The sequence below is a fragment of the Corvus cornix genome, chromosome 1 (assembly GCF_000738735.6).
Source record: "Corvus cornix cornix isolate S_Up_H32 chromosome 1, ASM73873v5, whole genome shotgun sequence".
Classification (NCBI taxonomy): domain Eukaryota; kingdom Metazoa; phylum Chordata; class Aves; order Passeriformes; family Corvidae; genus Corvus; species Corvus cornix.
The window spans coordinates 46,538,055-46,551,722 of NC_046332.1; the positions used below are offsets into that span (position 1 = coordinate 46,538,055).

Consider the following 13,668-nt stretch of genomic DNA (forward strand, 5'->3'; position numbering starts at 1 on the left):
ATCTGTGTTGCTGTGTTATCTTGGAGAATTTGTAGAATAGACCCCCAAAGGGGAGGATAGCAACTGTTGCTTCTAACTTATTAATACAGTTTCCTCTAATTTGTCCTTTCTCTTATTTCCTTCATGTCCAATGTGGCATACGCAGCCCCGACAAATGTTTGTGGTACCTCGCTGTGAATGGCTCAGCAGCTCAGACTGAAGATGGGTTGTCCTCATTTTTCCCCCTTGAACTGGGGGCTGTTCAGAATAAGAGATGTGCTTTTGTGTTATCTCTCTTTTCAGGCCTTTCTTATTTCTGTTGTCTTTTCTTTGAAGTAGGAGCTGTTGTATTTGCGAAGAACTTTAGCACATGAGGCATGCCAACCCTAGGAAAGCAAAGCACCATGCTCTGAAAGCACATAAATACTTTTGAAAAATTTCCATCTGGAGAGAGACTGTAATAGAAAAACAGCAAAAGTACCCTTTTTACAATAAGAAGAATGCCTGTCAATGCAGAGACTGAATGAATTTACAAGGTAAGAAGATACCAGTCTCAGAGAGCCACTTGAACATATGGTGGCTGTTATCCCACAGCAGCTCTTCCTTCAAGGATCAGCATCCAGGCTGGGCAGTGGCACAGGCAGCTGTGCCACAACTCTGTGCCCAGCCATACAGGTGTGCAGGTACTGCTCTCACACAGCCAGTGCCACAGCTGGATGCTGGGTCCTATTGACACTGTAATGTGCTGCAGATGGACTCAGCCCCTACACTGCTGCACAAGCAGTTTTCAGCTCAGAGTGTTAAAAACTATGTGGAAAATGCACTTCATCAGTTTCAGACAACTAGCAAAAGTACTTTTAACTCTTCTTTTCCCTGCTCTAAGAGAGAGAATTTTTCAGGACTAGCAGAACAGCAGGTGAGTTGTTCAAATTCCCAAAGTAAGATACTGTATCTGCTTTCCTAAGATCTGGCATTTGGCTGGAAAATGGCAAAGAACATTTCTACTGACCCTAAGGCCTCAGAAAATGATACGTGGTAGTAGTAGTAGTACAAATACAGAGTCTTGTAGAAAAAAAATAAAAGACATTTTAAGCAGTAATAGAGATTTGTATACTATGTGATCATTAGGGTCATTAAATACATGTAGGCTTTAAAAATATTTTCCCACTCTAGCATCTGTATGATATTTCAATTATATCTAAAAGCAGTACTATGCTCAGTTTGATGGGATGTGATGTGTTTGGTGTCCTACAAAATCTGGGGGATGGGTTTATTTTACAGTGAAATAGATTGAACTCATATAATGAGATTGCTTGATGCAGGAAAGCAAGTGAAAAAGTTGCAGAGTAGAAAAGACTGTTGCTATATTTATATGTTTCCACATATTTTTGTTCTGGATTTTTGTGTGCTTTTAAATTTAAATCACAGGGATATTACCTGACCAGCTTGTAAAGACAGTGAGAAAAAAAACCCCAAACTCCATTAATTAGTCTATTGCTAAATAGGATCTAAAGCATTTTGCAAAGTGCCAAATGTTTTAAGTTTCACAAAAGCATAATGAGGTACACTATTATCTCTGCTGTTATCCAGGCAAGTGCAGACAAATCCTGATCTTGAATATATAAAGTACCTGTTACAGATAATCTCTGCAGGGGATTTGGTACTGGTATTTTGTTATGATCAAGACTCCTAACTTGGAGTACAGATTAGATTAGATAGTCTGCTTTTAACCTCTCTTCTCATGGTCTATTTTTGCTATTGAAAGAGAACCACCTTACTGAGTTATCAGTGAACCATCAACTCAGAGGATGGGGCTGGGAAAATATTTTGTTTGCCGTGTATAAAAGAATCAAGAAGCTGCTTTTCTTATTATGAAAATGTGTGTCTAACCCAGATTTAAGGAAAATGATATTGTAGGAAGACCTTTGTGAATGTAGGCATTTAACAGCTGCTGTGCTGTCACTTGTGGCTGCCAGACATCCAAAGGCACGTCACTGCTCGGAGCTCATGGTTCTAATTCCTTTCCCAGGCAATCCCCTCCCCTCCCTGTGCCCCGTTGCTGATGGGGGTGTCTTGAGCAATGGGTGCTGTGTGGGACATGGGCTGAGTGTATGAAACCTGTCACTGGCCAGGACTGGCTGTGGTGGGTTCCTTGTGCTGGAGCTGACAGCTCTGGGGAGCTGCTACTCAGGTTTTGAGATGGAGCATCTCAAACTCCATCAGTTGAATCGCTGCAAGTTTCTTCTCATTCACCTAACTGGATTGATTGGGTGATGTAAAACCTGTCGCACTGTAGCCCCATTTCCATCTCGATAACTGCAAACTTTTCCAAAGGTTAGCTGCTCTGGGTCACTAATCCTCTCTGAGGTAGGTAAGACATGAGGTGTGTGGGAACCACCTCTGCACCCTACCCTTGCAGCAGCACAGCTCTGGCCATGGGCTGAGCTGAAGAAGGGCAGCAGCTGGGAAAGAACTCACTGGGAGCAGCAGTGAAGCTGAGGGGACAGAATGCATTTACCTAATTTGCCCAGAATCTGGTGCTCCACATCACCAGCTCAGTGAAAGCCTGTAGCTGTCAAAGACTGGGTGAAATGAGAACAAAAGAGGGGATGAAAATGGAGGGAGAAGGACAATAATTTAAATGAAGAAGAAAAGCTTGAAGGAATGAAATACACACTTGCAGTCACCTTCCTCCCAGTGAAATGCCTTAACAGCGGGATTTAAAATCAGTACCACTTATCAGAGCTCCCTTGTTTGTGCCTTTTTATTAAAAGAAGTATTTTTTCACTTGATGCAATGCATTGTAAGTCAGAGTTGTGGTTCGTGTCACGACAGCTGTTTCACAGGGAACGAGAAACCATAAACTTTCTTGACACTTCAGCAGCTGAAGGTGCATCCTTGTGCCCGGCCTTGGGCTGCCACTGACTTTTAAGTCGTGAGACAGATACACAGCGCCGGGTTGGTGTGGGTGGCAGTGCCCGGAGGGACAGCGAGTGGGACCCGCGTCCCCCGCGGTCCCGGGCAGCGGCGGCGCGACCCCCGCCCGCGCGCTGGTGCCGCCCCGTCGGGCGGGGCGGGGCGGGCGCATGCGCGCTGGGGTCGCCCCCCGCCGCCTATAAGGGTGGGCGCGGCACCCCCCGCGCCGAGTGGTGGTGCGGGTGCGGCGCTGGACGGGGCGCACTGGGAGCAGCGCGGCTCGGCACGGGCTCGGCGCGCCCCGACCCGCTCAGTCGGTCAGAGGCTCGCGGGCTGCAGCCGTCCCTCGCCCATGGGCGCGGAGGAGGGCGCGGACCGGGCGGGCGCGGCGCGGCGGCGGGGAGCGAGAGCCGAGTAGCGGCGCTCCCCGCCCCCCGTGCCGCTCGGCCGGTGCGCCCCGGCGGCGGCTCCGCACCCCGCGGGCCGGCCCCGGGCATGCGGCGGCGGCGGCGGGACCCGCGGCCAGAGTCCCCGCAGCGCGGCGGCTGCCTGCCCCGGGGGGCCGGGCGGCGCTGCCCCGTAGCGGGGGGGCCCTGACGGAGCGGCCGCCCCCCCGGCGGCGCCATGCGGGGCTGGCTGCTGCTGGCGGCGCTGGGCTGGCTGCTGCCGGCGGGGGCCGCGGCCAGCGGCGAGTACTGCCACGGCTGGCTGGACGGGCAGGGCGGCTGGCGGGACGGCTTCCAGTGCCCCGAGCGCTTCGACGGCGGCGACGCCACTATCTGCTGCGGCAGCTGCGCCCTCCGGTACTGCTGCTCCAGCGCCGAGGCGCGCCTGGACCAGGGCGCCTGCGACAACGACCGGCGGCACGGCGGCGGCGAGCCGGGCCGCCCCGGCAAGGACGGCCCCGACGGCGCGGCAGGTGAGGCGGCCCCGGCACAGCGAGGATGGCCCTGGGGGTGTCTCCGGCTCGGCGGCTCGACGGGAGCCGCCGCGGGTTTGCGGCGAACTTCTTGCCCGCCCCTTCCCCCCCCACTTGTCGCCGGCTCCCCGCTCCTTCGAGTCGTAGGGCAGGACGGATGGAGTCGGCGCTGGCCGGGGCCCGAGGGGAAGTGCCCAAGCTGAAGGCCTGCCTTTTCCCGCCCTTACTGTTAGAAATCCCAGCCCTGTCTCTTTCAGAGCAGGTGGCATCAGTCCCCTGAGCCCCGGGCCAGCCGTCTCGGCCTGGCACAGCTCTGCCGGCACTTTGAACGGGTTCCTCAGCCCCGGTTGAGCTCCCTATTCAAAAGGCAAGGAGAAATGAGACAACTCATATGAGCAGATCAGAAAAAGTAACAGGATATTTCAAAAGGACTCTGGCTGGTCCCCACTGTAATTGTGTATGTTCTTTCAGCTCAGATATCCCCACTTAGGACTGGTTTTACAAGACTGAATTTCAAGGATAAACTCAAGTTTTTCTTCTGCTGTTTAAAAAAGCCCTGATGGCTCCCCAGCACCCTTGCTGCCATCCATACATGCTGAGTGCAGGAGAAGTAGCCTGAAGTGATGTTATGATTAGGGCAGATATACTCTTGGAAAACTTGCACATTACAGTGTGGAGCTAGTGTGTGCACCTGCTCAGGAGCTGCTGTAGTGCCAAGCACAGAAGTGGGGATGATGTTTTATAGCCTTTTGTTTAAAAGTGCTAAAGTGATGGAAAAAAAGTGGCCTTTTGATCGTAACTTGCTTCGTGTAATCAGCTGTGCAAGAAAGTATTCTGTCTTGAGCAGACAGATAATCTTGCCTTTGCAGTTCTGAGAACAATGCATTTTTGAACAATTAATTTTTTAAATTAATATTTATTGCTTTGCAGATTTGGGAGCCATTGCCCTATGCTGGTACTGATTAACTTGCACGTCATTAGCAGTGGTTGCCTTAGGGTCAGACAGGGTCAAGCAGGGATCTGTAGCCCTGCCTGAGTCTTGGAGCTGCCAGGTTTTGGTGGAAATTATGATCTCCAGGCATGTTGCTGGGAGCATTCACAAGCACTGAAGGGAGACACCTTCCCTTTGTTATTGCTGGATATATCCTTGCAGATTTCTTACTGAGTCGGAGAAAACAGCTTTTTCCCTGGGACTGCAGAATGGGTTCACTCAATTGGATAGAGCATGGTGTTTGTAACACTGTTGTGGATTTGATCCTTGTATGGGCCATTCACTTAGGAGTTGGACTTGATGATTCCTGTGGGTCCTTTCCAACTCAAGTGTATTCTGTCAAATCTGTACCTGTAGCCCAGATTCTTCCAAGGCTTGGTGGCTTCCAATCCTTGGTGGCTCCTGATGCCACCAATGAGCATCATCCATACTTTCTGCTCACACCCCTTGTCCACCCTCAGTCCTTCTGCCCTGATGTCCCTTCATTAAGACTCCCAAGGAGCGATGCTGCCCCTTTGGAGCATGGTGCTGTCTCTGCATCGCCTGCTCTGTGGTCTCTCCCTAAACCCAGGGCTGAAGTGCAGAATGGGGTCACTCATCCCCAGGTGTCAGAGCCCCTGTGACTACTGCCTGGCTGGTCACTGCCTGGCTGTCACCCTGCCCCAGCAGGCCGACAACAGGCAGAGCAGGCTGGTGATGGAGTGGGATGTCATGTGGCGCCAGGGTTCGACTACCCTGTGATCTTGAGCCCTCAGCAGGGATCTTGCCCCAAAGTATCTCCCTAAGGCACTGTTCAAACCCATCTGTATCTTGCCTGATTCTTCTAGTAGGGCATATTGGAGACATGATTTGATGAAATGTGGAGCAGTGGTTGATGTGAACTAGATCACCATCAACAGGAGGGAGATTTAAGCCATTGGGTTTAGCGGCCTTTTTCATCATTCTGGTATAAAATGCTCTGCTTGTACTGACCTGTTCTGAGAGGAGGTGGACTGTGCTTGGGTGAGGGGGAACTTCTGCTGGAGCTGCCGAGGTTTGTCCTTGGCCCCCAGTGACAATGTTTCCTTGCTGTTGCAGTGCCCATCTACGTGCCGTTCCTTATTGTTGGATCTGTATTTGTCGCCTTCATCATCTTGGGGTCACTGGTGGCAGCTTGCTGCTGCAGATGCCTCCGGCCCAAGCAGGAGCCCCAGCAGAGTCGAGCCCCTGCGGGCACCCGCCTGATGGAGACGATCCCCATGATCCCAAGTACCAGCACCTCCCGGGGCTCCTCCTCCCGCCAGTCGAGCACAGCTGCCAGCTCCAGCTCCAGTGCCAACTCAGGGGCCAGAGCCCCACCGACGAGGTCCCAGACCAACTGCTGCTTGCCAGAAGGGACCATGAATAATGTCTACGTTAACATGCCCACGAACTTCTCGGTGCTGAATTGCCAGCAGGCCACGCAGATCGTGCCACACCAGGGGCAGTACCTGCACCCGCAGTATGTGGGCTATGCTGTGCAGCACGACTCGATGCCACTGACCCCGGTACCCCCCTTCCTGGACAGCCTGCAGAGTGGCTACAGGCAGATCCAGTCCCCCTATCCACACACCAACAGCGAGCAGAAGATGTACCCAGCTGTGACTGTGTAGCGCTGATGCCTTCCCCTCCCCATGCCCACCCAGCCGATTTTAATATCTGAACTGAATGGAGGAGAAACACTTCCTTGGAACAAAGCTCCCAGAACACCACTTGTAAATAATTTCGAAAGGCTCATGCATGTCAGACAGTGTTTATAAACCATTTATTTCCATCGGGGTTTGTTGCCAGGAACTGTAAGGATGATATCTCGGAATTAACATTGCCAGATACGCTCTCATTCCAGCGCGTGATTTACGGCGTCAAAGGATTACGCTGGAAATGCATATGTATTTCACATCACTGTACTCGTGAGATAAATGTTGGAGCCGTTAAGTGCCCTTCAGGTATGACATGGTCACAAGTATTTGCCTAATTAATTCTAGAGTTTTGTTACACTGTACAAGACCTCAGTACTTCAGAAACCTCACTGCTCCCAGCTCCGTAACGACGTTTCCTGTTGCTTTACAGACAATCACAACAGAGAGCCGAACAGTGCAATCCCTGTGCTGGGTGCTGGTACCAGCCCCATGGCTTCTTACACACACCCGCTTTGGGTTGAAATGCCACCAGAGGCTTGGTCTTGCAAAGACCAATTTTCCTTGTATTATGTAGGAATTAGAAGAGTGAATTATTCTGCTCTTCTTTCCAGTGCACTTGCAACCCTTCTTGATTTGGTTTTGTCTCAAGAGCAGGACCCAGTAGTGGTTTGCACAGACTTTATCTTTGTGAACATTTTACTAAAACCAGGGTACGAGGTGCTTGCTCTTCTTGACACTCAGCAAAGCTTTTGATACAGCTGGCAGCATCTGAACTGAACCTGCCATAGCAGAGAAAGGTCAGACTGTGATTCCAAACATGCCTGATTTAACCTCACTTCCCATGAAACAGTAAACCCGTGTGAATGCCACGAAGGTGTCAGCCCCAAAGCCTGCTTTCATTGGAGTCTGCCTATAGGTAAATGGACTTTATCCTGTCCCCCACAAGCCCATTCCAAGTCCCCTGCCCTGCCCTATGGGAGTGGGAGAGTGTTACACAGAACCCATTTGGGATGTGAATGGGTTGGTGGAGATTTGAAACCCATCCTCTTCTTCACCTGTGTGGCAGGGGACTAGGAAGGCACAGCTGTATTTAAAAATAAGGAAAAAGGCCTAACCAAAGGACAAAGGTGCTTGCTGTGTTACAGGGGTCACGGAGGTGGTGAGATGCAGACAGGAGGGACACTACATTGGAGCTGTTGGTTCCATCCTGCTTTGCTTCTTTTGGGGAAAACAGCTCTCCAGGGTGAAGAGGCAACAAACAATCAGATCATTCTAATTATATCACCCCAAATGCAGCAAAATAAGGCTGTCTTTGTCTCTTAAAAAATGTAGTCTCTGCATTTCTATCCATTTGCTCCTCAACCAAAACAGTGCAACAGAAGACTTGAGGCCGTGTACAAACCCCAAGCAATTACTGTAACCAGACCAGTGATGACAAAAGGTTTCTTATTGTCTGATACTGTATCAATATGTAGCAATAACTGTGATGCTGTGTTTTGTATGTCTGTTTTTAAATGACACAGAAGGTGCAGACGCATTGCCAAATCCAATGGTTTGCTCATAAGCACGCCACACACAGGCAGTCTGCAGCAGGCAGCCATGGTTTGGCCACTGACACAGGGCAATGAATAGGTAATTTATCCCAGATCTGTTGTTCCTGGCTGCGATTGCCCAGTCAGTGGGCTGGACAGAAAGATTGGTTTTCAAGACCTGGCTTCCTTTCCTGCCAGGCTGGGTGTCTTGGGAAGGCAGTGCCCGGCTGCTGGAGGTGTTGGATGCTGCCCTACCTTGCCCGCACAGCTCGCTGCTCAGGGATCTTCAGGGCAGTGGGTGCTTCAGAGCTGGGTGCTGCCAGGTTTCTGAAGGACCCCCTGTGCTCGCTGGTCTCTGGGGGTGCAGGTTTCCACCTGCCCACGTTGCAGTGTGGTCACACTGAGCTGGCATCAGGCACAGGGGCAGCTGCTGGTGCTTCCCCAGGAGCAGGAGGTGCTTGGCCCTGGGTGAGCCCTGGCCAACGCTGCATGGCCAGACAAGCAGCTCTTCTTGTGGTCGTGACCATGCCCAGCTGGGAACTGTCAGCTCCCTGCCACTGCCTGCCTTGCACAGGCCCTGGTAGGACACCTCCTCTGACCTACGAAATTCAGGTGAATCTTTGTATATTGTTTACTTGTTTAAAAAAAAAAAGAATAAGTTAAATTTAAGTCTGTAGAAATTAATTTACAACTGAAGGCAGAGAAACTCAAGTTCTAATAAAAGGAATTTTGTGAGATGTGGTGTTTTTTTAAATGTCATGTACAATAATGTAAAACTAATGTTACCATTTGATACAGCTTTTAAATCTCTGAAAGAGCACTTGCTTTAAAGTGTTTCTTACAACTGAAGAAAAAAGCCCCCTTTGTTTCTTAATAAATACTTTATGGTGTGACTGGCTTTGTTTGCTTTGTCATAGGGTTTTTTTTTTTTCCCCAGTTAATGCTTTGCTTTCCTGTGTCTATAAAAGCACATCTGAGCAGCCCACCTCTTCAGATTGGCAAAACCAAGAGTTTGGACTTTTTGCTGTGTTTTTAAGGAATAACAGTAAACCCAAGAACTTGAATGGCTGAACACTGTGCTCCAAGTGAGGCATGTTCTGCGGCATGTGTGCAGCAAGAGGGGAAGGGGTGCAGCAAGATGACATCTGAGCATCAGCTGAGATGGGGATCCCTCACCTCTCGGTGGCCACAGGTGGCTGGGGAGTAGTGGTGGGAGCAGGATGGGCTGGAGCCCATGGGCTCATCAAGCTCCCTCCTTTCAAAGAATGCCGAATGTTCTGTAGCAAATAGCATTTTCTGAGGATTTTGGTTTCAGTTGGATTTGCAGTTACCAGCTGAGCATTTGAAGTATATAACCCTCAGTAAGTGGCTGTGCTGTTCCCACTCTCCTCTGCATGGGGACCCTTCTTGCTAGAGCAAACTCCATCCTTGTAAGCGAGACCAAAACCAAGGCCCCGTTGTGCCAGTGGGCACAGCTCAGTCTGGGACAAGGCCACTCTGCTTTCCTGGTGTTTGCCCCCTTCTGCTGCTGGTGATGCTGGCAGTGTGGGCAGGTGGGTGGCTGGGGGAGCCAAAGGGCACAGGTAGGAAATTAGGTGATTGTTGTATCTGCATGCTTATGACTCAAATAAGTAGGAAAGAACAGTCTGGGAAAAACATAGCCTTAGTCAGGCTGTATGTAGCACATTCCAAAATGCCACAGCTTCCTGGTGTTAGAGGGAGGTGAGGTAGCATGGCTGGAAGCAGAAAGCTGGCAGGGAAGGAGGAGGTCAGCCATGGCTTGGAGCAGATGTGCTGAGGTGACGAGTACTGCGCAGCAGGAGAGGCCAACAATTTGTGTTAAAGCTTTTTCTTGTGTTTTTATGTGTGGAGTTCCTTTGCCCTTGGCAGTTGTTTTCTTTTTGTGCCGTGCTGGAGGTGGTGTGCACAGCAAGCAGTGGTGAGGGTAGGGAGAAGGCAGCAAACCCCACGCAGGCTGGGCTGGTGCTGGTTTCCCCATGGCACACAACACCATGCTGGTGGTGTCCTCACAAGGGGACCTGTGGGCGCAGTGGTGCCCTGAGGTGGCTGGGGGCAAGCTCGTGCCCGAACCACTAAGGCATGCAGGGAACAGCAGGACACCATGGACAGTGACAGGACCCCCTCCCAGCACACACGTGAAGAAACACTCTGAAATGACTTAACCTCTGAGCTGGGCCCATCAGGGGACAGAGCCCCTCAGCAGGGGTTGATGTGCCCCTGTACAGCTGCTACCAGCTGTGCCATGGTCATTAGGGGACAGTGGAGGTTGGTACACTTCGGGGCCAGTGCTCACATGTGGCCCACAGGGGAATGAGCCAGGGAGCAGGTCTCAGCTCAGCACATTAACCTCAGCATCGCCCTTGCAAAATATCTGATTTGCTGCTTGCTCACTTTTGGTCTTGCTGGACCTCTTCTTCTCCCTCCAGATTTTCTGCTTTTCCACTCTTTTCCTCCCACTGAAGTTATTACTAAATATTATTCCCCATATGTTTATTGTTTCCTCCTCATATTTCCTGCTTCTCTGTAGGTCTCTTTTTAAATATTTCTCTGTCCTCAGTGGGGTTTACAATGTTTTCTTGCCCAGGATCACTTGCAAATGGACTGAACAAATCACATAAGCCTGTGCCATCCTTTCTCCCCTTCCCCATCTACACTGAGTGGAGCCAGTTCCATGAGGCCCATGCCACCCTGGAGGCTCACAGTGTCCCCTGTCCCGTAGCAGAGCATTTAATCCTTGTGACAGTATTCCTGTGCAGCCTGAATGATCAGATAACACCAGTTCACTGGTGCTGTAACAGCCTCCTGTGCCTCAGCAATGGGGATATGCCCATCGTGCTGGACCATGTACCACAAAATACCAGTGTGGGCTTCAGTGAGAAGGCCTCAGGTGAGCCAACACTATGGTGTGGCTGCTCTGCACTAAACACTGTATAGTGCTGGCCTGTGTAGCAAGCCCTGGAGGTGAGGTTGGCACAGGTGATGTCTTGTCTCAGCACCTTGGGGTGTGCCAGTGCCCCCATCTCCTGGGGGAGACCCAGTCCCGGACACAGCTTCCCAGGAAGCCACTACAGCCCTGGCACAGGGATGGATTTTCTCCCCCTCCTGCAGAGATCCCCTTTCCTGTTCCAACGCTTACTGGTTTTGTGATTTGCCCACAGAAATGCTGTCCTAATTGCTTGGCTTAATTTGTCCTTTACACCTGGAAAATCTCAGCACACTGACCTGACCCCAGGCCTTTTTCACCTGGCTTGTGACCCTGCACCTCTCACCTTCTCCAGCTTCTCCATGCTGGCTTGTTGACAATGCTTTCCCTGGCCCTCGTGTCATTTCCATCTCCTGCTTGTCCCTGCTGAGCCAGACCTCTTCTGGGGGCAGCTGTGCTGGATGGGAACATCTGGGGCATCTGGTTCATGAACAGAGGCACAGCTTCATTTGGAAAATACCTTCCCACTTAACATCAAAGGTGCCATCTTCCAAACACCGAGAGCAAGGCAGCAAACATTCCGCTAGGCATGGCTGAAAAGTTGCTAGGTGTGCCAGAGGCCGAGTATCCTCTTACTCCCTGATTTTCATTAGAAGAGGGGAGACAAACCTCTTTGGAGTGTAACATGAGTCACAGCTCTCAGATTGCAAGTGCCTCCAGCATTGTACTGGCTGCTGTCTTTGTCAAAAGAAAGTTAGTTGACTTTTTTTTAAAAATTAATCAATTTCGGTGGTTATTTCTGACAAGATGAACCCATGCAGGTAAAAACTCAAAGCAGTCACTTTCTGCGCTGGGCAAGACCCAGTGGGCACATCCAGCTTGCCAAGGACACACATTGCCTTCCATTTGCATTGTCCATAACACATCAGGAAATAGAAAAGAAAACTCACCTGAAACCTTGAAATCTTGTCTGCCATCACAGGCTGTTGCAGACACCTTTTAGGCTTATAATAGCAAAAATGTATTTCAAACATTCAAGAAAGAATAGCAATAACCTCTTTCTCCTAAATGTGATAATCCTTTACTTTCAAGTAACTAGTCCCTTATTAGCTGTTGTCAATCCTTCAGAAAACCTCCAGCAAAATCAAGGCAAGCAGTGACACATCAAGCTAAAAAATGTTTAATTCAACAGGTAAGTTCCTTTCCATCAAGCCTTCCTTGTGTTTAATGCTGAACCAGTTCAGGCCACGGCCCATCCTAGTTTGCCTCTCTAGGTTAATTTGAAAACAAAAAAGCAGGAAGGCACTACTTTGGATCCCATCAGTGCTATGAAATTGGAGCAAGTGAGCATCATGTCAGAAAACAGTAATAATGCAGCAATAAAATAAAACTATCTCCCTTCCAAGATACTGGATCATAAAACAATTGGCTGGATTGGAGGGAACCTTAAAGATCATCTAGTTCTAACCCCCTGCAGGAGGGACACCTCCCACTAGCCCAGGCTGCTCAGTGTCCCATCCAGCCTGGCCTTGAACACTTCCCGGGATGGGGTAGCCAGGTTTCCTTCCATCAGGTTTAGAAAGAGCTTTGAAAGCTGACAGGGACAACCTGGCAGTGTGTTTGATGCTGCTGGGTGCAGAGCCCAGCTTAGCAGGGCCACAAACTTCCCAGAACTTGATGGTGCTGCAGATGCTGGCACTGGGACAGGTCTGACCTGTCGCAGGACAAAATGAGGATGTCAGTGTGTTGTGCAGTCTCTGCTATGATTTAGTACCCAAATGGTAAATATTGGCTTATGCAGCCACTAATTCCCTCAATATTTGCTCTTGAGAGACAGAATCCTATTGACTTAACACAATCAGACAGTCTATACATGATTGTCAATGTCTCATCATGGGTGAAAAAAATGATTCTCAATTTACATTCCTGCAAATCAAAAGCAACTGCTGTAGATCTACTGTGCAAACAGGCTCTCAGTTTCAAAGCTGAGGTGCCACCTTCACTGTGGATGGGCAAATACATACAGTCATTCCACAGGATTTAGTTAACAGGTACGAGAGCGGTAGGCAGCTCAAGCTCTGATACATGGCACACCCAAATGAGCTGGCACTAGGATCACACTGTGGTTTTCTGTGGACTGAGGCCTATATTAGTGAGCTTGCAGGCAGTTCCTTCCACAGTGTGGAGAAAGGAAGGAGTGGGATGGACCAGCACAGTTACAAAACCAGCACAATATACAAACCCAGCCCACAGTCCCTTTCTTCCAGTCTTTTTCTCTTGAGGGACTGGGGGGTGCTCCTGCTGCCCCTACTGGATCCCAGCAAGTACCAGCAGCTCCACAGGACCAACAAAGCAGTCTTGGTTTACTGTGACAGCTGTGCTGAACATTTTTGATGAGGCTGTAGGTCAGTGCCAGCTGAGCCATCAGACAAGCTGGCTGTGAGAGCTGAGGCTCCCAGACTCTGCACTGCAGGATTTAAATGCCAATGTACCCTGAAAGCTTGAAGCTTCTTCACTTGAGGGCTGCTTTGTGTGACCCAGGAAGCTCAGTGCCCCCACCACTCTGACATGACACCCTCACAGGCAGCACCAAATAGCAAGGGAAATACAGAGGGGACCCAGGACCACCTCCTTGACCATCACCCCACTGTCCTTAGAGAGTCATGGCAAGAAAAATGCAACATGAGCTCCCTCCCATCAACCTTCCTCATGGTGAACATCCTGGCTGG

At 50.3% G+C, this 13,668-nt stretch overlaps 1 protein-coding gene across 1 annotated transcript; it reads left to right on the forward strand.

Annotated features, from left to right (window-relative positions):
* The first annotated feature begins 3,519 nt into the window (after positions 1–3,519).
* SHISA2 (shisa family member 2) lies at positions 3,520–8,892 on the forward strand. Its single transcript, XM_039555520.1, has 2 exons — positions 3,520–3,814; positions 5,883–8,892. Exons 1-2 carry the CDS (start codon positions 3,520–3,522, stop codon positions 6,434–6,436), a joined length of 849 nt encoding a protein of 282 aa, XP_039411454.1. The 3' UTR covers positions 6,437–8,892.
* Positions 8,893–13,668: the final 4,776 nt, after the last annotated feature.

What these genes read in the sequence shown, in the direction of transcription:
- SHISA2 (XM_039555520.1), top strand. Translation starts at nt 3,520, where the DNA reads ATGCGGGGCTGGCTGCTGCTGGCGGCGCTGGGCTGGCTGCTGCCGGCG. An exon ending in CGGCCCCGACGGCGCGGCAG is followed by an intron (nt 3,815 to 5,882) that starts GTGAGGCGGCCC and finishes TTGCTGTTGCAG; the next exon opens with TGCCCATCTACGTGCCGTTC.